Below are 24,742 nucleotides of genomic sequence, written 5' to 3' on the forward strand. Positions count from 1 at the left end.
CCTTCCCACCACTTTCCCCCTCCTCACCACCTGGTGACTGTCAGCAGTAGCTAGGGGTGGAGAGGTGAGGAAACAGAGCCCCTCTGCTGCAAGGCCATCACAGAGCATACTAGCTTGCTGGGGGCAGTGGGCCAAGTCACCACAGGAGGGGACTCCCTCCCCTGCAACTCCCATTCCCAGCGTGGGGAAACACTGGACTAGGCTGCCCCTTCTGCAGCTGCTGGTTGCTGCACTATAGGGAAAGGGAGTCTACCACCATGACCTCACCACTCCCCAAGCTTGCTAGCTGAGGACTTGGGGTGGGGGGGACTGGGCTGTGTCCCCATGGCAGGGGGGCTCCCTTCCCCCTCCACCCAAGCCTCTTGACAGCAGCAGCCAGCAGGAGGGACAGCCTGGGCCAGCATTTCCGCATACCAGTAACTAGGGAGAAGGGTGCCCCTCTGCTGTGCAAGCCAGCCCAGCCTCCCCAAAGACCCCAGCTAGTAAGATGGGGGGGGGAAGTTGGGCGGGAGGGTTGCTTTTCCCCTGCCCCAGCCTCTTGACAGCGCCAGACAGCAGATGCAGCAGAGCTACCTGGCCCCATGTTTTGCTGCATTGGGAACTACAGCCAGGGGAAAGGAAATGCCAGTGCCTCAGACTGACCCCTCTACCAAAACAGCAAGCTGTGTGGCTTTGTGGCATGGGGGGGCTCCCTTTTTCCCTGGCCACAGTTTCTGGTGCAGTGAAAAGCTGGAGTAGCCTTGCTGTGCAGCTTCTGATGGCAGCTGCTAGGTTGGTTGATTGGGAGATTGGGTGAACAGAGACCCCCTGCCATGCTGATCAAGCTTGGCCCAATCCCCCCCGCCTCCCCCCGAGCACCAAGCCAGCAAACTGTTGGGGGGGACCATTTAATGACCCTTCCCACCCAAGTGACATGGCAGCTGGAGCCACAAGCATGCAGTGTGGGGATGCTCCATGAATTGTGACCGGGGGTAGAGCCTCTGTGCTGCATAAAACCAGCCTGGTCCCTCCTGTGACCCCTTAGCCAACAAGCTACGGTGAGGACCCTTGCAGCAAGAGGCTCCCTTCCCCACTCTCCCCCACAGCCGCTGCTGATAGATGCCAGCTCATGAGTGGGCAGAGCTGCAGAGATGGGCAGTGACTGCTGGGAGAGGGACCCCAGAGCACCTCCTGGCTAAGCTGTGGCACACTGGGGCTGGGGCAATTGAAGGGAAAGAACCCCCCCTCCTCCCCCCCATCCCATTGCCAGGCTGTGCAGGGGGCTGGAATCAGAAGCTGTCACTGATTTGGGTCATTGCAAATCAGCTCTACTTGAGGCTAGAGTGCAGACCTATACAATGCTGTCTGGGATGGTGGCAACCATGCAATAAGTTAACTCTCAGTGGGATCTGACACAAACATTTAATAAAGCACCGTAACAGAAAATGCTGTAGGTTAGTACACAACCATCCAGGGTTAACTTGGAGTGGGATCCATTTTTAAAGTGCTCTAAGAACTGTGAATGTCTGTTCAGTTATAGCTGTAAAGCACTTTCTGCATGCTTAATACACATTAAGTGTAACATCTGTACCTAGCCAATGATGTTAGGTTGTTTCTGGCATAATATGATGAATCATTCCCTCCATCTGTTGTATAAGGACCACAATAGTGTGGCCATGGAGTGGGAGGGGTGTGTGTGTGTGCACGCGTGTGCATGCACACACAGCTCAATACTTTGTTTCTTATCATTCCAGATTCTCTGTATGATGTCATCACAGTGGGAGCCCCTGCAGCACATTATCAGGGATTTAAGAATGGTGGCCTTCGGAAACTGTTGAATAAATTTGAGGCAGAAAGGCGAAAGTAAGTACTTATTATAAATAACTAGGACATTGCACTGCAATTTGTCATCTGCTGATCAAATAGTCTTATCTGCTTAATGTGTAGCAGGTTAAATGTACTGGCATCAGATAAGGCTCTGCCTGCCAAATAGCTCCTTTATCTTCCACTCTTTATTAGGTTGTTTTAATTATTTGGGATTCTATTTTAGGTTTTAAGGGCAAGGTTTATGTTTACCATGGAATCAAGTAAAGCAAGGGTGTCAAATGTAAAGCCTGTGGGCTGGGTATGGCCCACAGAGCTGCTCTGTCCAGCTTGGATGGCCACCAGAATTTAGGGATGTGACCAAGGAAAGTGGCCTGCTACAAAATTCAGGACCCTTGGGCCCTGATAAACATTGCAGTTGGTGGTAGGAGAGTGAGTGAAAGCTTATACAGCTACAGGTTAGTCAGAGCTGCTGACACCACTGTTGTCACACATCCTGGGCTGAATCTGTTCGGCAAGGAGCCCCATAGCTGAGATTCAGCCTGGGGTGCCAGATGAGTTTAATACCCCTGAAATAAAGTTAAGTCAAGCTATAATATTTTTCTCCCCACATTTCAGGAAAGGAGCACTTGTGTTTGAAACTACGTGCGTAAGAAAGGGCAACCTCTTCTGTAGCATTTTATAAAGGCTTTGTAACAATCTGTGCTAACAGAGAAAGTAACATATAGCCACATTTCAACAGTTTTTTCCTTTGTAACAATTGTATGTAGAATGTCTGTAGATAGCACTTCACATTTATATGCAAGTATAGATACCATCTTCACAAAACACCCCACTGAAGTAGGTAAGAAACTATTGTCCTTATTCTACAATAGGGAAACTGAGATTCAATAAAGACAGAGAGCCTTTTCATGATCCTTGCTCAGACAAGCATCTGAGCCCATAGTTACAGTCAACCTTTCAGTTCAGTATGTTGGTGACTGAGTAGGAAATGCATGTGTTTGCTGAACTGGGGCCTTTCAGGAGTTCTGATCAGCCTGTAACTGTCACTGAATTCAGTGGTAGCTGTGAATGCTCTGTCTTGTTGATATTTAGGCCTGCAGTGACTGAACCAATCTCCTACAATTTAATCCAGGTGTCATTTGAATTAGAACTCAAGGGTTACTGACTCCTGCTGACATGTTCATTTATTAGACTGTCATGAGTCTCCTTTGAAGACGAATTATCATATATACCCAATGCTAAACAATGTTTATTGTTATCACCATCACAAAGCACACAAAAGAGACTGATGAAGTTTTACTGTTTACTTCAGTGTCGTCTAATAACATTTCTGCATTAATCCCCCAATGCACACAGTTTCCATTTTCTCTAGTGATCTGTCAATACAAAATGCATTTTTAGGCTGTCAGCTGCAACTCTGCTCTTGACTTCTTATGGTAGCAGAGTAAAATAAAACATGACTATTAACAATAATAATATTACAGTACCTAAGAGCCCCAGTCATGTATCACAGCCCCATTTTGCAAGGCACTGTACTAACAGATAGTACCCAAGGAGCTTATTATTTGAATTCATTTTGAAGGTTGAGTGAGTGAACTACTTGCTTATGCAGTTGCAAAGCAGCACCACAGGGACTGATGGAAATGATTAGCTCAAACATATCTGATATTTTAATAACTTCAATTTTTTTCTATTTTAAACTGCATGGATATAAAAGTTTTAAGGAAAAAGTTTCACTGGCCTGCTTACAGAGCAGAAAAGTTACCAGTGAAAGGCAAATATTGCTTAGCACTGACAAATTCCTGAAATGGAAGTTAGTACTGAGAATCCATAGGATCATAGGAAAATAGAGCTGGAAGAGACCTCATGAGATCATCTAGTCCAGCCTGCTGTTTAAGGTAGATATACTTTTTCCCTTAAGAACATGGTTGTTCGTAGGCACCAACTTTGGTTTTTGCCAGTGGATGCTTAAAGACATAAATGCGCGCCACCCCCAAAAACGGCATCTTACTTTGAACTTGGCACATTCCTGTGCCAAGCTCCACACACGCCCAGAAGAGGCAGCACGTTACTTCAACCTGGCTCTGGAGCATCTGTTTAGATCAGGCACTTCAGTGGGGCTTTTGGGGGCTTTTATCTAATAGCTGTTTGAATCAGCTTTAGCTAAAAGTGCCAAAAAGCCCCGCTGAAGTCCCTCATCTTTACAGACTAGGCAGATCTGGGTCAAAATAATGCACTGCTTTTTCTGCTAAAGCATGCTTTTGTTTTTGTTTTTTTAATGTCTTGGCTATGGCTTGTGGGTACTGAGCACCCGCTAACTTTTTTTCAGTGGGTGCTTAAGCATGAGAGCACCCACAGAGTTGGCACCTGTGTGGTAGCTTGTGTTTTAGAACAGCTGGTTTCTTTCTAAAAAGATAGTTTGGATTTAGATTTTTAAAAATTGTGTTGTCTTGTACTGCTAGCACACACATAACTAGATTCAGTTTCTTAGAAGCTGCGAGACTGTGAATTGGTGTCAGCTCCTTAGGTAGCACAATGAATGGGAGCTTGTATGCTCTGTGTTTATGTTGGATGCTAGCAGTGCATCTCCCTTTCACTGGTATGATATGTTCTTAAATAGTCAGTTATTGTGATGCTTGTTGGACTCACTTTTGGTCTGTTATAATTTTCAATATTCATGTTCTGGTATAATGTTAATCCCGAGCTCCAGTGTCCAATTTAAATATAAGTATTGTTCCTTGCACTTCCACTGGCAAAATCCAATCCCCCTCCTTGATTTTGCTTGATTCTACTATATCTATAGAAAATTTTGGTATGCTGTCAACTGTAGGCACTTAAAGTGTTTGTGTTTGGGATCTGGAGTACCTGACTAAACGGTTTCACCTGTTACAGTTAAAATAAAGCTTTCCAAATGCAGCACATTTGGGTTCATGTTGTCTTTCACAGTTGCTGTAAAATTGGGTGACTGCTTTCTCTTGTTTACAGTTCCTTTGCTAATGGAAAATACCACCCTGTAAGGTGGCTTTTTCTGGCCACATTCTTTCATGCATGCTGCTTGGACAATGCCTTTTGGTGCATTCAGCCCTATAGCCTGAATCTTCACAGTTTCTGCTGCCCTGTACATCTGCATAGTCTTTTTTTTTTAGGGATAAGTCTTCCTCACACAATGGTTTTTCTTGTAACGTATTGCCTACAGTGCCACAAATAATCCCATCTCTAATCGGGGATTGTGTTGGGTTCCTAAAAGCACTGTTGTTATTCAGTCTCTTTAGTTCAGTGACATTCTGATCTATACTTTATTGTTTGTTTTCATGTTAAAAATCGGTATCTTTCAGGTGTTTTACCCCCTTTTTTTTTTTTTTGCATACAGTACTCCTGAAATTTGGACAATATTAAATTTAACTACTTAGTTTGGCCTTTTGCAAAGGTAAAAGTATTATTAACAGCTTCTTCCTCCACAATATGCATGAAGATTGAGGATTTTACTTTGCTGTTTTTCTCTTCTACGTCTGTGGCTGCTAGGTACCGCTCAAATGTTTGACTGAATGTCTTCCACTTCACTGTTGTATTGCCTGACATCAGAAGGCGAAGTGGAGATTGCAAAACTTCCATTACTGTCTGTTTACCTAGATTATAATTGTGCAGGAAGATCATTTACAGTGGCTCTTGTCCTTCCACATGACTCATTGCCCCACATACTGTTAGTTTCCATCTTCTGTTTCAGTCTCAAACTCAAATTATTTCAAGTTCTTTCTCACTTACCCCTCCTGACACCATGCAGTGATTATTAGCTTCAGTACATACAGGTTTATAGTGAATGAGAAGAACTAAAAAAACTTTGAAGAGATGTAGGTGACCTCTGCAGCCCCTTTGTCTCTCTCCAACTCAACTCGCTCCTTATTTTAGAGACCATCTCCCAATTCTCAGCTCCTACTATTAGGAAGTATCTCCAAGTTTTCATTTCAGTTATTACACATCCCAAGTACAGAGCAGTTCAGTTACTACATATCCCGAGTACAGGACTTTTTATTTGTTTGTCCTTGTTTAATTTAATCTAGTTGATTGTGAATCATTCTTCCAGATTATCCAGATTATTTTGGGTCCCTGTCATACCTTCCAGAGTGTCTGCAACTCCGCTCAGCTTGGTATCATCTACAAATTTGCTAAACGTGCACTCAGCCCCATCATCCAAATCAATAATGAAGATCTTAAATAATACCAGACCCAGGACAAACCTCTGGGGGATGCCTCCTGATACCTCCTCCCAACTAGACATTAAACCATTCATGACTGCTTGTTGAAGACAGCGATCCAATCAGTTTTGCATTCACCTTATAGTACTTGTATTTAGTTTGTATTCTTTTAGTCTGTTAATGAGAATGTGGGAGACAGTGTCAAGAGCCTTGCTAAAGTCAAGGTATATCAATCCACTCCTCTCCCTCCATCCACAGAGCCTGTCACCATATAGAAGGAAATCAGGTTGTAATTTGCTTTTGGTGAATCCATGATGGCTGTTCCTGAGTACTTTGTTCTCCTTGAGGAATCTCTACTTACAACTCCAGCAAATGGCTCTGGATACAGAAGAAACCCAACCCCGAGAATCAGGAGGCTCGTCAAATTATCATTCACTAATACAAAAACATAAAAAATATAAAGCACTTAAGCACTGTTTTTTCCCCAAGTGACCTAGAAAATTATGACCAAAAGCAAAACCCACGTTTATGTGTATAAACACCTGAAAATTGGGCAACAGAGCACCAAATTATCAGCGTATATTAATAATGTTAGTAGTAATATTTTGTAATACTGCAATGGCTTCCATCAGAGAGTCTTTAATGGTATAACATGTTACTGTATTAACTGTTTCAGTATCTCAGTTCATACTGTTATCCCTGTCTTATGAATGGTATAGTTGATGCAGCAAGAATTAGTTCAACAGTTTAAAACATGGATGCTTAAAGTTATATAGATAAGTTAAATGTAATAAGAATACATGGGTACACAGTGCCACTGATGATCAGGCTTCTGATTTAAGTGCCTAATTGAGATTACCAAGTTTTGAAAAATTTAACCTAGGTGATTTGTCCAAAATCCTACAGAAAGCATGTGGCAAAGTCAGAAATGATGTCCTATGCTTTAATCACAAAAGCATTCATAGCCAGCACACAAAAGCAAGTGCAATTTTGAAAATGTTGCCTTTACCATAAGTTTATTTTAGAGATCTTTTTTCTCATAAGGAAAAGACAACAAATGGAGAAAACCTTGTTCTGCACACAATGCTTACCAAGTTCTTGTAGCATGATTTTGCCCTCAGGATCATGGCTGATTTAACAACAACATGGCTTTCACATTCTTGAATTGCCATTCTCCCCATCCTATGCATGTGCTGAGACTATCACATTACATCCTTTAGAAGATGACAGGGCATTCTCAACTATACAGCTGGCTCTTAGCTGTCTGATTCATAACTCTAACAGGCTTCTTTTCTAACATTTGCTCTTCACTTTTCTTTTTTCAGTTTCTTTTAATAGGTTTGAGAAAATAGTTAATAACTATAGGAACTGCTCTTGCATCAGACTGTTTCCTTTGTCCTGGCTTCTGTTTTGGCATCCTAAAAATAGAGAAAATAGATATTGATAGAAGTATGTAGTACTTTCTGTATCTGATCTATTTTAATATGTACACCAACTTTTGTGCTGAACTTTATTTTTAAAAATGTATGCAAGTCATTGAATTTGCTAGTGCTCATCATAAGCACAGCTTAATGAGTATAATTATTTCTAAATAGAATGGTTTATATTAGTATAGTCCTCTCCTCCAGAAAGAACCTAAAGCACTTTACATATTGGTTTACATATTGCAGATTTATTCCAGGGAAAGAGTTTGAAGTGTATTTTTAATTTGGGTCTGTACATTAAGGTTCCAGAGTTATGTGCCATATAGAAACCTCAGTCCACAGTGAAACTCTCTTACTTGCCAGTCAGAATCTTCTATGGAGACTCAGGATAGAATATGCTCCCTCCAATACTAACTAAACATTCATTATTAAAGTATGTATATGTCCTGGTCAATCAGGAACTGGGGCAAATTGCCATGTAAAGAAGAAACATGACCTATCTTAGAGTTTCCATAGGGGCTGCATATGTTGCACAGTTCTTCAATCCATGTCTACTTAGCTTTACTACTACTTCTTGTGTCTTCACACCACATTTGACCATTTTGTTGCACATACTTGTGCTCGTTTATTATACTTTGCAAGGTCCTTTGTTGTACATGTGCCTTCAAGCAGTGGGCATTGCAGCTGGTGTTGCATAGTCTGAGGCTCTGTGCCACAGTCACAGGTGGTTTGAACCAATGGTATAGCTCCACTTCTTCAATAATTCCTTGGAGTGTCTGGCTCCTTTTCCATGGTTTGTCAGCATGGTTCATAAGGACTCGGCTGTTGGAATGTCCATTTTTCTTCCGTCAGGTATTTTCTTCAGTCCCTTACACATTCATAGATATTAGGGTCAGAAGGGACATCAGGATATCATTGCATCTGACTACCTGCCCTGGGTGGGAAAGAGTGCTTGGGTCAGATGACCTCAGCCAGGTGCTTGTCCACAACTTGTTCCACATCTGTAGATGTGTCTCCTTGGGTATAGCATTGAGAGGTTGGGTGCTGGTGATGAAGCACCTGCATAACTTCAGATGTTTGTGTGCTGTGGAATCGTTGTACAGTGCGTCTCATATCTTTCGTTTGTCTCCATCTTTCTATTTTGCTAGACCTTTACTTCTATCTTTACTGAATAGGATCAATGGAGGCATGACTATTTTATGGCCCCCCTGCAAGGCTTTTTGTGGCCCAAGCCTAGGAGGAGTCCCTCCAGCAAGTATATCAGCTCCATTCAAAGAAGTCTGCTTGCTGTGAACTCCCAGAGTAGGAGTAGGGGAATAGGAAACAAGAGTCAGAAAAAAGGACGAAGTATGTTGCAGGTTGTTAATGAAGAGGGTACCAGCAGCCTCCTTTTACTTTTACGTTCATATTTCAAAAGGTTACATCCTTCAGATGTGTTGGTATGCAGAGGGGCTTGTATGGTTTTCAGGGGCTAGGAAGCAAAGGAAGTGCTGCTTTCAATGCTGCTTACGTGCTTGTTCCTGAATAAGTTCCAAAGTCTGCCTATGAGGTAATATCAATGTGAATAATATTGCTGTCCTTTTTGACCCTTTTAATCAGTGGTCTCTCCCTGAAAAGTACAGTGGACTTAGATAATCTCCGTGCAGCTTCTTCCACAGCCTTGCTACTAGATGTGCTGAAGGTGCCCTGAATCAGCGACTGATCCTGCAAGAGCACCGTCTCCCTCCAGGACTAAGGAGGACTCTGGGACCTCCCGCTCTGCCCAGTCAGGGGCATGGACCAAGGTGGTCAAGGGCCCTAAGGCCCGCCGCACCAAGGCCCCTCCCTCACCAGAGCTTAGCAACAGGTTCGCACCTCTTGCAGCCCCAGCAGAGCCTGCTCAGTTGCCAGCTCCCGCAGGCAACCCAGGCTCAACCACAGCTACTGCCCCCGCTCTCCCCAAGTCAAAACAAAAGATGTTTGTTGTGGGAGACTCCATCCTGCAGGGGCCTGAGGGGGCAATCTGCTGCCCCAACCCCTTAGCCCGGGAAGTCTGCTGCTACACGGGGGCCGGCATCCAAGACATTGTGGAGAGGATCCCAGAGCTCCTCCGGCCCACAGACCATTATCCCATGCTCCTTGTTCACGTGGGCACCAATGACACAGCTTGGACCACCCCCAGCCAGGTCATGAGGTGCTACAGGGATTTGGGAGCGGGGCTTAGGGGTCTGGGAGCTCAGGTGGTGTTTTCGTCGATCCTCCCAGTCTCGGGAGGAGGGAGAGGAGAATCCACGTAGTGAACCAAAGACTGCGGAGCTGGTGTCATCAGGAAGGCTTTGGCTTCCACGACCACAGCCCACTCTTTGGCGAGAGAGGCAGCGAGCTGCTGGGAAGAGATGGCCTCCACCTCTCCCCCCTGGGGAGGAGGCTCTTCTCAGCCAGGCTGGCTGACCTGCTCCACCGGGCTTTAAACTAAGCCCGCTGGGGGATGGGGGGACTACTGCCCCTGCTGGCCCGCTGAACGGCCCTTGCAAAGCCAGCAGACCAAAGCACTTAAGGGAGCCCACCCCTGCCCCAGCCCTGGCACAATCTGTGGGCAAGGCAAGAGCCCCCAGGGGGACACTTGCCTGCCTGTACACTAATGCCAGGAGCCTGGGCAACAAGCAGGAGGAGCTCATCCTCCTGCTCAGTGCAAAGAATTATGACGTCATTGGGATAACGGAGACCTGGTGGGACTCCACCCATGACTGGACCACGGGCATAGAGGGCTATACCCTGTACAGGAGGGATCGTGTTGACAAAAGGGGCGGGGGTGTAGCTCTCTATGTGAAGGAAAGCTACATGTCCCTGCAAGCTGATGTTGGCGACCAGCATGGACAGCTAGAGACCCTCTGGGTAAAAATTCGTGGGGAATACGGCACAGGGGACACAACGGTGGGAGTCTACTACAGACCTCCCACTCAAAGTCCTGAGCTTGACCAGGAGTTCGCCCGGGAACTGACTGAGGCCACTTGGTCCAGGACCTTGGTTGTCATGGGTGGCTTCAATTACCCGGACATCTCGTGGGAAGATCACTCAGCAAAATCCGAGCGGTCACAAAGCTTTCTCTTGTGCGTGGATGACCTCTACCTGACTCAAGAAGTCTGTGGGCCAACGAGAGGCAAAGCGCTGCTCGACCTGGTACTGGCTATGGGGGACGACCTAATCGGCGACCTAGTGATCGATGGGAAGCTGGGTGACAGTGACTATGAGCTGATCACCCTCACCATCTGCCGTAAAGCTGGCAAGGCAGTCAGCAACACAGAAGTCCTTGACTTCAGAAAAGCCGACTTTGACAAGCTCAAGAGGTTTGTCGGTCAGGCCCTTAGGAACCGTGACCTCAGGGAGATGGGAGTTCAAGAAGAGTGGCTGCTTCTCAAGGAAGCGATCCTCAATGCACAAGCTAAATCTATTCCAACACGGAGGAAAGGCAGCAAGAAGGCACAGCAGCCCTCCTGGCTCTCCAGGGACCTAGCGGACCCCCTGCGGCTAAAAAGGAAAGCCTACAAGGGATAGAGGACGGGATTCACCTCCAAAGAGGATTATTCTGCACTGGTCCGGTCCTGCAGGGAGCAAACCAGGAAAGCCAAGGCTGCAACTGAACTCCAACTAGCTTCAAGCATTAAGGACAACAAAAAGTCCTTTTTCAGATATGTGGGGAGCCGGAGGAAAAGCAAGGGCAACGTTGGACCCCTGCTAAACCAGATGGGGCAACTGACAACTGACGCCCAGGAAAAAGCCAACCTATTAAATAGGTACTTTGCGTCAGTCTTTCATCAGTCCCATGGGACGCCCATGCCTGCTACAGGACAGGGAGATCCGGGTGATGGGGATCCCCTACCCTCCATAAATGCTGACCTCATGAAGGAACACCTCGAGAAGCTGGATACCTTCAAGTCAGCCGGCCCTGACAATCTGTACTCAAGGAGCTGATGAGCGTCGTAGCCCAGCCCCTGGCACGGATCTTTGAAAACTCCTGGCGCTCTGGTGTAGTGCCCGAAGACTGGAAGAAGGCCAATGCGGTGCCGATCTTCAAGAAAGGGAGGAGAGTGGATCCGGCTAACTACAGGCCCATTAGCCTGACTTGTATCCTGGGGAAGATCTTAGAAAAGTTTATTAAGGAGGCCATCCTTGATGGACTGGCCCAGGCTAACATCCTAAGGGATAGCCAGCACGGGTTTGTTGTGGGTAGGTCTTGTTTGACCAATCTCATTTCCTTCTACGACCAGGTGACCTATCACCTGGATGAGGGAGAAGAGATTGATGTCATATATCTTGACTTCAAAAAAGCCTTTGATCTGGTATCCCACGATCACCTCTTGGCCAAACTGGCCAGTTGTGGCCTTGGCTCCACCACGATCCGCTGGCTGGGAAATTGGCTCCGTGGTCGGACCCAGAGGGTTGTAATTGATGGCAGTCACTCATCGTGGTGCCCTGTGACCAGTGGGGTCCCTCAAGGCTCTGTCCTTGGACCCATACTGTTCAACATCTTCATTAACGATGTGGACACTGGAGTCAGGAGTGGACTGGCCAAGTTCGCCGATGACACCAAACTTTGGGGCAAAGCATCCACGCCAGAAGATAGGCGGGTGATCCAGGCTGACCTGGACAAGCTCAGCAAATGGGCGGACGAGAACCTGATGGTGTTTAACACCGAAAAATGCAAGGTTCTCCACCTTGGGAGGAAAAACCTGCAGCATCCTTATAGGCTCGGCAGTGCTACGTTGGATAGCACTACAGAAGAAAGAGACTTGGGGGTCATCATTGACCACAAGATGAACATGAGCCTGCAATGCGATGCTGCTGCTAGTGAAGCGACCAAAATGCTGGCTTGCATCCATAGATGCTTCTCGAGCAAATCCCGGGACGTCATTCTCCCCTTGTACTCGGCCTTGGTGAGGCCGCAGCTGGAGTACTGCGTTCAGTTTTGGGCTCCACAATTCAAAAAGGATGTGGAGAAGCTTGAGAGAGTGCAGAGGAGAGCCACGCGCATGATCAGAGGTCAGGAAAACAGATCTTACGATGACAGGCTGAGAGACATAGGACTCTAGCCTGGAAAAGCATAGGCTTAGGGGTGATCTGATGGCCACCTATAAGTTTATCAGGGATGACCACCAGGATCTGGGGGAACGTTTGTTCACCAGAGCGCCCCATGGGATGACGAGGTCGAACAGTCACAAACTCCTGCAAGACCGTTTCAGGCTGGACATAAGGAAGAATTTCTTTACTGTCCGAGCCCCCAAGGTCTGGAACAGTCTGCCAGCGGAGGTGGTTCAAGCACCTACATTGAACACCTTCAAGAGTAAATTGGATGCTTATCTTGCTGGGATCCTATAACCCCAGCTGACTTCCTGCCCTTTGGGCAGGGGGCTGGACTCGATGATCTCCCGAGGTCCCTTCCAGCCCTAATGTCTATGAAATCTATGAAGAATCTTTTTCAGCTCTGTACGTTGGGGATTCATATACCTATGAATATCCAAGAGCCAGGAAGAGCTGCATCATCCAAAATGCACAGTCCCTTGCTCTGTTTACCTGAGAGGGCAAAGAAAAGGGGGCCAAGCCAACTTTTGTCCTCTTCCTCCTTGACCCCGTGTGTATTTTTGATGGAAAGTGGAAAAGAGGGACTTGGAAAATGATCATACATATCTTAATGTAGGGAACACTTTAGATAGGCAAAATGTAAGAGCACAAACAGATATTTGAAAGGACCTTTCTGATTTTTACCAGGAAGATTTTTTTTTTCAGTGTGGCAGTGACAACTATTTTTGTATGCACATGTTTATTTAGTTGCATGAAGATGCTTTGAGGCCACGTAGCATTTTCAGGGGCAGCTTTTACAATTCAAATTTTCTGTATTGTAGAAGGAACACCTCTGTGAAGCCTCAGTTGAAGGAAGAGGTGACACTCTGAGATAGTAAGCAGAATTATCAAGTGAACAGATAAAAATGCAGGTTTATTAGCTGCCCCTCTGGGACTGAGTTGAAGACCTAGAGAGAGATGTGGGAAAAGATTACTTCCCAAGATTACCTAGGACGTTTTTTGCAACTGCGTATTCCCCCTGTCTTGAACCTCCAGATTAATTACTACAGCATCTTATAGGAATATCCAACAGTGTCGTCATTGAAAAAATACCATTCTTTGAATGGGTGTCTTCATTTTGCTTCACGTCTACCTATGGTCAGTTATACCACTGTCCAAGTTATGTTCTAAATACTAGTTTGCAAGGGTACAAAAACAGAGAGAAAAATACATTGTAATAAAGTTTTTACCAAGGCAGAAGAATGAAAAAATTGCATACAAATTGGAGGCACATTGAAGGAATTTGCAATTATATAGACTTCATTTTTAGCAGAAGAAAAATACCATAGATGCTGCTGAATCCAATTATTAAAAACACTATTTTTGCAGCTCTGTGATCATTATAACGAAATGATCGATACATCCAGGTATTTAAAACATTGAGACCTAAATGAGGTACTTGCAAAGAAAAAAATCCATATTTCAAGACAAAGATAAGGTTTACTAGGCATTTGTCCCCAAGACAGGTCAGCTAGGTTATAATAGGCCCCAGCTGGCACATTCACAATCTATATATTTCTTTACCAGGAGCAGAATTGCATTCAAAACAGTTTTACCATTGGAAACAGCAGACATAATAATTCCATCTAAAACTTACCCCTTAAAATTACATATCCCCCAGTCAAGGTAACAAAAAGTATGCACCTCAACATCAGTAAGAAAAAAAAGGAAGTAATGTTTGAGCCAGATGAAGAAATCAACACTGAAAGAAGATATACCAAATTCAATGTCTATGAAATTGGGGGCTAGACTCGATGATCTTCTGAGGTCCCTTCCAGCCTTCATGTCTGTGAAATCTATGAAAGAGAGAGGTGTGTTGCTGTGATGTGTGTCAGCTTTTAAAATACAGGACATACAGAATTTCCTGTGACTTAAAAAGAAAAATTAGTGGGACAGGTGCATGTTCTCTCTCTCGCCCTCTCTCTCCCCTCCCCCCACCCTTTCAGGTTTTTTAAATAAATTGGACAGTGGTGATGTATAAATAACCTGCACGTAATATTTTAAAAAATGAAAATGTTTTATAGCATGACCCAGGGATGGCAAATGTACAACCCACAGAGCCATGCAGAGCTTGTGCAGGGAGTGTGGCTTGCAGAGGCACCACCAAAATCCAGGTTACAGAGCTATGTTGGGGACACGTGTCAGTAGCAAGGGTTGAACGATGGATTCAGTAGCTCCCCCTCTCTGCCACCATGGCTGCTGATCCCCCCACGTTGCCACCACATCTGGATCCAACCCATAAGCAGACCTGTGGTCCGGAATCAGCCAAGGAGGCCAAGTGTGTTTGATACCTCTAGCTTAGTGATTTTTTTTTTTGCTTGATTGTTTCTTGTTTTTCAAAACAAAGCTATAATTTCCAACTTTCAAAAGACAAAAGAAAGTCTATTGTCAAAGTTGTTCTCCAACTGATATAAGCTGCTTCGTCTTCCAGTAAATGGAAGGACTTGTCTTTTCACCAACATGCATGGCAAAGCTAATTATTCTTTTTTAGAACAGAGTTGTTCAGGAACATAAAGTCAAATGTACTGTAAGGTATATTGGTGCACTGCATCAATGCTTTAAATATTTATAAATCATTTTCAAGATACACTGAGGACTTTTTCTCTTATTTTAAAGCCAACTTGATGATACATGCTTCAGCTAAAACACACTGGTTTTAACATCTGATAAGATCTTTAATGCCCCAGTACTAACCATCAAGCAAAACAGAGGTGTCCCAGATGCTGAATTAGCTTCTAGGATTTGTTGTTTGTTTGCCAGTTTTTAACAAGGACACTGGAAATACTCCTAGTCTTCAAGAGATCGAACTTGAGGCTGAGAGAACACTGAAAGGATATTTTAAGAGCTGTAATTATTTGATTTGGGTTTAAATTATCTAAGAGATACCTCTTTATACAACTAAACATATAGATCTTAGGTCAAAGTGTGAGGTAAGTGTCTTTGACAGTGTACTCATTACAAGATATGTCATTAAAGTTGAAATCTGCAGGGTTCCTATTACCTGAGTTTCATAACTTTCAACCCATTTCCATTCTCTGTGGAGCCTGAATTGGTACTGTTTCACAGAAAACCCAGAAATGTTGAAATAATAATGACTTGTGTTTGATCTAATTGTAGCCTTTATTCTCAAAGGGAAATCACAGCCTGTCACACATAGCACTTTCCAGGAAGACATTATTCTTTGTTCACTTTCCCTCTCTTTGTGTGTGAGCTTGTATCTGTGCGTGAGGGAGAGACAAGATGTCATGGAGATGAACATTTTTGCATTGACCATAAAATTAATCATCAGGTCTGTGGATTTTTTTGGTAAAAATTCAAACAAAAGATTTGAGCGTTATTCATTTAATATGTAAAAATCCTGTCAAAATATTACCTATTTGCTAGATTTTTCTGGGTCAGATTGCCCCAAACATTTCTTCAGTTGTGAGATAAGGGAAGGTAGGGACCTTGAGCTTCCCACAAAAGGGCCAGGAAGGATTACAGTTGCCTTGGTTGGGAGACTTTATTCAGCACTCCTGCTGTGACATTTTTATAATCCTTAAAAGCAGTAATGGTGCGGTGGGGTTAGAGACATGGGTTTGTTCTGTCTTCTGCACCAGCCCACAGTGCAGGCAGGGAATGAACATGGCTCCATTTTGAAGGCTGGCATAGTATTTGTACCCCTGAAGCAGTGCAGCTCAACCCATTCCTAGCAAAAGATTTTGCCTAAAAGACTCAATTTATCTAGCTATGCTTTGGGGTTTGGCGGTAGCATTAAGGATTTTGTAGTTGCATTAGAACTGTCTTTGCTTACCTGCATTAGCATCTTGTGCCATTCCTGCGATTCATTTGGCCATTAGAGGCCTGCCCCCATCATAGGATGTTCCTTGGGTAGCATAAAGCCACCAAAGCAGCTTAGATACCTCTGACTCCACACCCTGCATTAGGCCATTAGAGATCTTGCAGAAGGTAACACTGAAGACTTTTAACCAGGCCTAGAGAGCTGATGGCATTTGAAGGAGTTGGAGACCTATTCTAAGACTTGGGAGGGGAATGGGAAATGTCACCTAGACGATCTTTGTAACCATTCCTAAAACTGTACAATCTGGCCTTGATGTGGCTGAAGACTGTGACCCAAAACAATTGATTTGTTAAATGCAGGTAGATTAGATTATAGAATTGTATTGGATTTTACATTGTATTTTGGGCTGTCATTTTCAAAGAAGCCCCAAAGAAGTTGGTTGCACAGCCCCTAGTGAAGCTCAAAAGTAGCTCAATCTGTTATTGCAGCAGGCCTGTTTGAAAATCCCAGCCCAAGTAAATGGGTTCAGTTTTATTTCCCAGGTACTGTGAGTTTTTCATATTTTTATCCACTTTATTTTCATCCTAAATTTTCACTTCCAAATTTGTTGCCATGAGAATAAATAGGAGCAGGAGCAATGAATACAAAGTCCTGGAAGGTCACTTCAAGCTCAGTTCCAGGAAAAACTCCTTCACAGTTAGGGTGACCAGACTGTAGAATAAACTCCCTCCAGTGTTGGGGCAGTCACCTATCCTGGAAATCTTCAGAAGGACACTGGACAGTCACCTCACTGGGGTCAAGTTGTCTTTTCCTGCATAGTGCAGGGGGACTGGACCTGATAATCTACAAGGTCCCTTCTAGCCCCTAACAATCTATGAATCTTTAAACAACAAGTTGCTGCATAGGTAGCTCAAGCAACACATGCACACACTCAAGGTTATGCTGTAAGAGATGTTTTTCTTGCTATATGTAGCTTATATGCATTCCAGATTTTATCATCAGCAATTGTTACTGAGAGAAACACTAGGTCAAATGTTCATTGCTAAAACATTTTAACCTAGTTCCAGATGGTGGCAATTTAACTCACTTACAAGAATGACTCAGTTAACAGCAGGAGTGGAGTTACACTGAGCGTTGTTAAAAATTCAGCATTTAGTATACTGCAACATTTTTCCTAAACAAAAACCCTCTTCACTTAAAAATCATTCCTGAAGTAATGTATATAATTTTTTCAAATAACATGAAAAAGCCATTACTGTAATCTAAAGAATGAAATGACCCCTTAAGATAATGCAAATATAGTTGCCTGTTGGTAGTAATGATGTTGAAAATTTGCTTTGTATACTCCAGTGAAAACTTTTACTCTAACCCAGAGGACATAAGTATGATTCTTTCAACATATACATGCCTAATTATATACTTAGAATATCAAGTGTATATTTTTTGCTGTGCTTACTGATTTCACTGGTAGTGTTACCTAAGGTTACCATATTTCCAGGATCAAAAAAGAGGACACCTTTGGCGGGGGAGGGGGCTGGGAGCCAGTGAGGATGGAGGGGTAAAAGGGGGGGAGAAGGTTATATGATTGTGGGGAGGGGGCAGTGATGTGCCTGTGCCCTGCCTCAGCCCCTCACTCCTAAGCCTTTGCTCCCCCAGCCCTGCCAGTGCTCCTCACTCTTGACTCGCAGCCCCCAACCTGCAGCCTTGTCTCCCCCCCACCCCCTGCAGAACTGCTGGTGCCCCCACTCCAAACCTGCAGCCCCCCACAGACCTGCTGGTGCCCTTCATTGATGACACAGAGCCCCCTGCCACCCCAGCCCTGCTGCGTGCATGTGTACACACATGTGCGCATGCACATACACAGTGTGCACACACTTACTTGCCAGGCCTCTGCATGCATCCAAGCTGCTTGTGCCTGAGAAAAGCAGAGGCAAAGCAAAAACCTAGACATTTGCTTTAATTTAAAAAACCCGCCCGGACCCGAGGGTAGGGGGCCAAAAACGAGGACATGTACAAGAAAACGTAGACGTATGGTAACCCTAGAATTACCATATTTCATTTGCCTCAGTACACAAGCTTGTTTTCAGTGTAACTTCCTTCATGCAGCTTTTTATTGATGTGCCTGTCACAGGAACAATTTTTCACATCAGTGTTATTGTCAGACCCTCCTGCATACATTTTCAGTAATGCTGAAATACAAAATATTTTTGTGTATAAGAACTGAGTTCTGCAAAGCATGTTGCACAGAATTTAATTAAAGAAACTATTTTTCTGGTTAATCGGAAGGAAAAGAAACCTTTTAATCAGGTATGGGAGCATAAAAAATGTTTTAAGTCCTTCCCTTCGGTGTTGGGACAGAAAAATCAATGGAAACTTTAAAAATCCATAGACTAGATAATTTTAATTGTTTCTGCCTACATATTAATTCCCCAGTTTTCTTAAAGTTTTACCAAAAATTCTTGTTGTCACTGAGAATTGATCTTAAAACTGAACGCCCTGAAGGTTTTGAGTGGTATGGTATATTGTGAGGCCCAAGGCATGGCAGAATCAATCAGATAATGGAGAGCTATGATGTCAGAGAGACATTAAAACTCTCCATAATTTACATTTATTTAAAAATAGATAATTTTCTGTATCTAGGAAGAAAAACACCTCCCATGACTCGGAAAATTTCGTAATGGCATGCAATATAATATCTTTGCTATGGTATTTACGGTGAAGAAGAGTCAGGGATGTTTGGTATTCAAAGGGGTAAGCACTAAGCAGAGGTGTAACCGGGTAGCGCTGTCCTGGACAACAGCAGATCTTGGTTAGCAGAAGTGGCATAAGCCACCTGGCAGCTGTGACAGCTATTGCTTTTGCACCCACCTGCCCCACTCCAAGCTGGTGTCTTGGGTGCTAACCCCATTTCCACCTCCACCCTTAATTATGCCACTGGGATTAAGGGTGTTGAGAGAGAGAGAGAGAGAGAGAGAGAGAACGTTAAATGTTAGGCAGCCAAAGGTATGAGAGCACTGCGTCCAGTTTTGGGCTCCACAATTCAAAAAGGATGTGGAGAAGCTTGAGAGAGTCCAGAGGAGAGCCACGCACATGATCAGAGGTCAGGAAAACAGATCTTACAATGATAGGCTGAGAGACATAGGACATAGGACTCTTTAGCCTGGAAAAGCGTAGGCTCAGGGGTGATCTGATGGCCACCTGTAAGTTTATCAGGGGTGACCACCAGGATCTGGGGGAACGTTTGTTCACCAGAGCGCCCCAGGGGATGACTAGGTCGAACGGTCACAAACTCCTGCAAGACCGTTTCAGGCTGGACATAAGGAAGAATTTCTTTACTGTCCAAGCCCCCAAGGTCTGGAACAGTCTGCCAGCGGAGGTGGTTCAAACACCTACATTGAACACCTTCAAGAGTAAATTGGATGCTTATCTTGCTGGGAACCTATGACCCCAGCTGACTTCCTGCCCTTTGGGCAGGGGGCTGGACTCAGTGATCTTCTGAGGTCCTTTCCAGCCCTAATGTCTATGAAATCTGTGAAAACTAAGAAAAGGAACAAGCACATCCAGTGGGTGGTGTGTGGTGCCTTGTTTTGCTGCCAGTTCACCAACTGATCCCAGTTGCAGTGAGCTCCCTTTATATGCATCTGGCATGTGTGCTGCCCTCCTTTTTACTATCCTGGGTCCCCTAAGGAAAAGGAAGCATGGGGAATGGAAAGCATCAAGGATTTTGAGGGTGTATTTTAATTGGAGAGTTAAGTTTCATAGTTGCTCGAGTCCCTAGGCCTATTTGCATGTACACACAAAACCTCTCTCAAGTTAGGTAGTGCTTTAACTGAGAGTAGCTGGCCCAGGAAGGGTGGGAAGTGAAGAGGTACAGATTTATGCTCAAATATTCTTTTCACCTATCTGCTTTGCAGTGAAAACAGTCACTCAAGCTGATAGTCATGCAGTGCCTTCAACAGTTCCTTCTTTGTGACCAGAAGAACAGTTAGTTTCTCCCACAGTTCACTGAAAAAGAATCCTAAAGTAGCACCACTTGGTGCAGCACGGAAAACCATGGGACAAACTCCTACAGCGCTACATCTGGACAAATGTGGTCAAGTAAAGAACACCATAATTTGGGTACAGTATCGTAATTCTCCAGTAGGCTCAACTAACCCAGGTGCTTATCACTCAGGCTAACTCTACAGTAAATACATCATTCAAAATGAGAAGGAGTAATGAAAGGAGGAAAGTCAAGAACAGGATTTTAGGTAGGATTTTAAGAAAATATTCAGCCAGATACCCATGGTTAGTTTAAAAAATGCATATTTAACAAAGGGCTTAAGCATAGTTAGTTCTCCTTACCTTACTTTGATTAACCAGACAGATAGTGTGAGAAAACTGATGACAGGTACAGAGTGAATGGGGAGGGGCAACTGGAGGTGCAGTAACTGAAGAAATAGAGAAGAGGAATAGGAGAAAACTGAAATGAAAGGATGGAAAAATCAAATGTAGGACAGAAATAAAGATGGAAAAGAAGAGGTGTGAAAGAGATGGAGAGACTACAAAATGAAGAAAGGAGACACAGATAGGAGGAAGAATGATACATACTGATTTTGTTACTGGTAACATTTCAGAAGCCACTTGGGAAACTAATGTGTTGCGTCCCTATGTCACTATAATGAGTTTTATACCAGGCAAGGAGACTAAGACACGGTTGCCCTAAACTAAAAGCAAGTTTATTGAACCCTAACAGATACAATTCTAATTAAAATTGAAGCAGCATTAGTAGTTAAAAATTTGAGGTTTGTAGCTAGTCAAAGCAGATGCCCACCACCCCGTAACGTTATGAATGCAGCTTCACTGGTTTATCATCAGGCTGTGAAGTCTTGTCCAGGACTCCTGGCTTCTATGTCTGATGTTGAGACAGGATCTTGGATCCGTAACAGGATCTCTTCAGGCTTTCTTCAGTAGTGTTCTGAAGGATACACTCTCTCACCTCTCTTTATATACCATATAGCTTGCATTTCTTAATACATAAAATTAATTTAAGCCTTTCTCCTAATGCATATTAATAATCTTGCTTCTGTTTGCCAAATATGGTTTCCTTTAACTGGAATTTTCTATCCTGAGGTAAATCTTTTCATTCTTAGGTGGGGGTAGATTTTGCTCTGAGTGTTCCTCTTTTGCCCAGGTCATATTTATTCAATTTAGTTAGCTAACTTCCTGATTTGTTTTAAGTCAGGGACAGTACTTTTCCATCTGCTCCTTTCACAGGGCATGTGTCTCAACCACAATTCAAGATGAGCATGCAGCTTGGGCTTAGCACAAAGGTCAGACCCAGGCCTGAAGGCTTCTGGGTCCCAACAGATGGCACAATGGTTTAAATAATGTTTACAGTATTCAGCAACAGCAGACCAGAACTACCCTCTACCAAAGCTCATCTCACCTTCTCCATTCTGGAATTTTCAAGGTTTTGAAATACTACTTACAAAGTTTGATACGCCTATGGAGCCTATGGATACGGACAGTGAGGTTAAGCTAAAATCTGGTGGAACCCTAGGATTCCAATCTGGCAGAAAGCATGAAAGAGTAAAGTGCTTGAGAACGGAGGCTAAGTACAGACATCAAAAAAAAAAACCCAATAGAAAGCACTTTTAACTGTTGCACTTTACTTAAAATGCTGTAAATTAGAGTATGTTCCAACCAACCAGATGTGTGCTGTTCGGTGTGGGGGAGCTTGGTGCCCGTCTGCACTGGCCAAAGCCATCAGGTGAGGGGCTCTCCCACATACCTCCCAGGAGGCTGCTAGAGCATTTCCCCCCATCCCCACCCCCTGCCAGGTGACAACTCTTGGAAGCAGCTGAGAAAAGAGAGGTGCACACAGCTGGAGTCTCTGGGGGCGGGGGGTTGGGCTTAGTTCCTGTGGCCCCCGGTCCTAGTTGCTAGTATGGGGAAATGCCAAGCTGGGTTGCCTCTCCTACAGCTGCTGGCTGCCATTGTCAGGAGACTGGGGCAGGGGAAAAGGAAGCCCTCAAGCCATGTTGGCCCCCCCACAGTTAGCTAGTTAGGGTCTTTGGGGGGCCAGGCCAAGCCAGAGTGTAGGGGTCTTTCTAGTAGTTCACAAAGCTAATAAATGTATAAACAGATAAGGAGTGGGAGAGAAGGGTATGAAGAGAGTATTGTGTGGCTGGTAATAGTGAGAAAACAAATGAGGAATACATTTCAAAAAGATAAGAGAAAATGTAAAAAAAATAAATCAACAAAATTGTGGGCAATGAAAAAGGAAAATAATAATTTTGTGATAAGGCACTGTATAATTAATTTCCTTTCTCTTCTGTGTTCTTTTCTTCCTTCACCTTTGTCGTCACTTATTTTGCAAAATTAGATGTGTGACCTTACCATTGGAAATAATTCCTGTCCTTACCACTGGGTGGGCAGATCACTGATGCCGATCAAAACATATTATGAGCCATTAATCAATTAAGCAGTAATGACCCATTTTGGAGGACTTCACCAAATAGGTAATAACTGGATAGGGAAGTTAAGATGGAAATGTAAGTGGCTCTTTCTGGTCATTACCTGACCCGTGTGGATTTCTGAATGAGTCATTAATGGCATTATAAACCTTTCTTTTCTGCAGAATTATTTAAAAAAAAATGAAGGGTTTTTCTTTTTTTTCCTTCTTGTCACAATGAATCATTCAGAGCACCGGGGAGATAATTAGTTTGAATAGCACTGTCTGGAGTGTTCATCGATGGACAACCCACTGTCCTTTAGCATTTCAGCCAGGACTGCTTTTTAGCCTATTGGGACGACAGACTTCAGTACAGATGTATTGTAAAGCTTAGAATGCCTTTCTTTCTTCCAGTATACATGGTAAGAGTGTTAAAATACTGTGAACTGTTAGCCAACCTGGCTACTTAATAGTGGAAAGAATTTTTGACTAGTATGTAACTGCCTTTACATTTCTTATTACAGCACTGGGTACCAGTGTATTTATTACTCACCTGAAAACACAGCCAAGGCCAAAGAAGTTCTCAGCAACATCAATCATCTACAACCTCTCATATCAAGCCATGCAGACCTGCTGCTTAATTCTGCAAGCCAGCATTCTCCAGACAGCTTGAAGAATTCTTTAAAGATGCTTTCTGAAAAGGTAAGATTCAGATCTTCACTGCAATGGAAAATGGAACAACCAAATCCCTAACCGCTGTCTTTTTCTGCATAAATTGACTTTCATAGTACTAGGAAATGTTAAGTATGTCAGTTAAAATAGGCTTCAAAATGTTGCCATAGGAAAAAGAATACAACAGTTCTTTTTGAATAATGATTGAGCATTTCTTCTTGAATTATTACCAAGCATTTATTTAACCTTTGCATGTAGGAAATAATGCAGCTTATAGAATAAGGTTTGGCTTTATATAAAAGTATTAATTTTATTTACATGTCTTTATTTTCCTCTAGTGGTCACACAGTGAGAGTTTATCAAAGATAACTAACATGATTTTGAGGGATGTTATTTTATTTACCTTTCTTCCCATTACTTTTGTCTACCTACTGCCTTCCACTTGCAGTGGGTAGTGCAGGTCTCTTTTAAGTCTGGAATAATAGTATGACCCCACACACAATGCAGGTGGTATATCTGAAGGAATAAGCACAGGAGTTTTAGTACCCTGTCAATTCTAACTTGCCTCTGATGCTCACTGGCTTTGGGGGCCTTGGGCAAATCCTTCTCTTTCCTGCCTCAATTTCCCAAGCTCTAAACTCAGAACAATAATCTTTCCTGTCTATCTCACTGTAGGGATTAGTTAGTTAAAATCTGTAAAGAACTTTGAGCATATGTCACACCATGAAAAAATTAAACTGTATTACTATGACCATAAGGCTAGGGGCAGAAATTACACAATCAGAAACCAGTTCAAATCTGTAATAGAACAGTAATTCAGTGCACATAAGTTACTTTCAAAATTGCCAAAACCAGTTTAAGATCAATCTGGATGGAAGTAGTATCAGATTTAACTGATTTAGGTTAACTTGGTTTATTGAACTTCTGTCCCAGATCCCCTCCACATTCAAGTTAACTCACAGTCCCCCGGCATCCCAGGAAGCTTTGCACCTCCCCCAAGCCCTCCCCCCACCAGAGGGGATGGGCTAGCTTTGCCCCAAGCTGTCTGCTCCAGCCAAGGAGGGAGGCATGCTCTAGCATCCCCCAGCTTCTGACCTGGGCCTCTGCAGGCATGTTGCTGCGTTTCTGGAATAAAAAATGTCTGTTTACTTGTTTATCGGTTGAATTTACTCAATTTAGACTAACTTGTGAAGATTGAATCGATTCAGCCTTGGGCTTTATGACTTTACTGAACCCAGGAGTTAAAAAAGGTTCCTTCTGCTTGATAAGCCACATCTGCTGTAATGTTTTCTTTCTGTGACTTAAATGTCATTACCAATAATCATTTAAATCA

The 24,742-nt window shown here is 43.7% G+C and overlaps 1 protein-coding gene across 8 annotated transcripts in view; it reads left to right on the forward strand.

Annotated features, from left to right (window-relative positions):
• INPP4B (inositol polyphosphate-4-phosphatase type II B) overlaps nt 1-24,742 on the forward strand; it is a 613,602-nt gene that overhangs the window by 465,132 nt on the left and 123,728 nt on the right. For all 8 annotated transcript variants that reach the window (XM_090036465.1, XM_090036466.1, XM_090036467.1 and 5 more), the window contains 2 exons: nt 1,734-1,842; nt 23,262-23,439. In XM_090036465.1, coding sequence (XP_089892591.1) covers nt 1,734-1,842; nt 23,262-23,439 — 287 coding nt within the window. The remainder of the gene's footprint in view (nt 1-1,733; nt 1,843-23,261; nt 23,440-24,742) is intronic.

The sequence above is a fragment of the Crocodylus siamensis genome, chromosome 2 (genome assembly GCF_052110815.1).
Source record: "Crocodylus siamensis isolate JL-2025a chromosome 2, ASM5211081v1, whole genome shotgun sequence".
In the NCBI taxonomy this organism is placed as follows: Eukaryota; Metazoa; Chordata; order Crocodylia; family Crocodylidae; genus Crocodylus; species Crocodylus siamensis.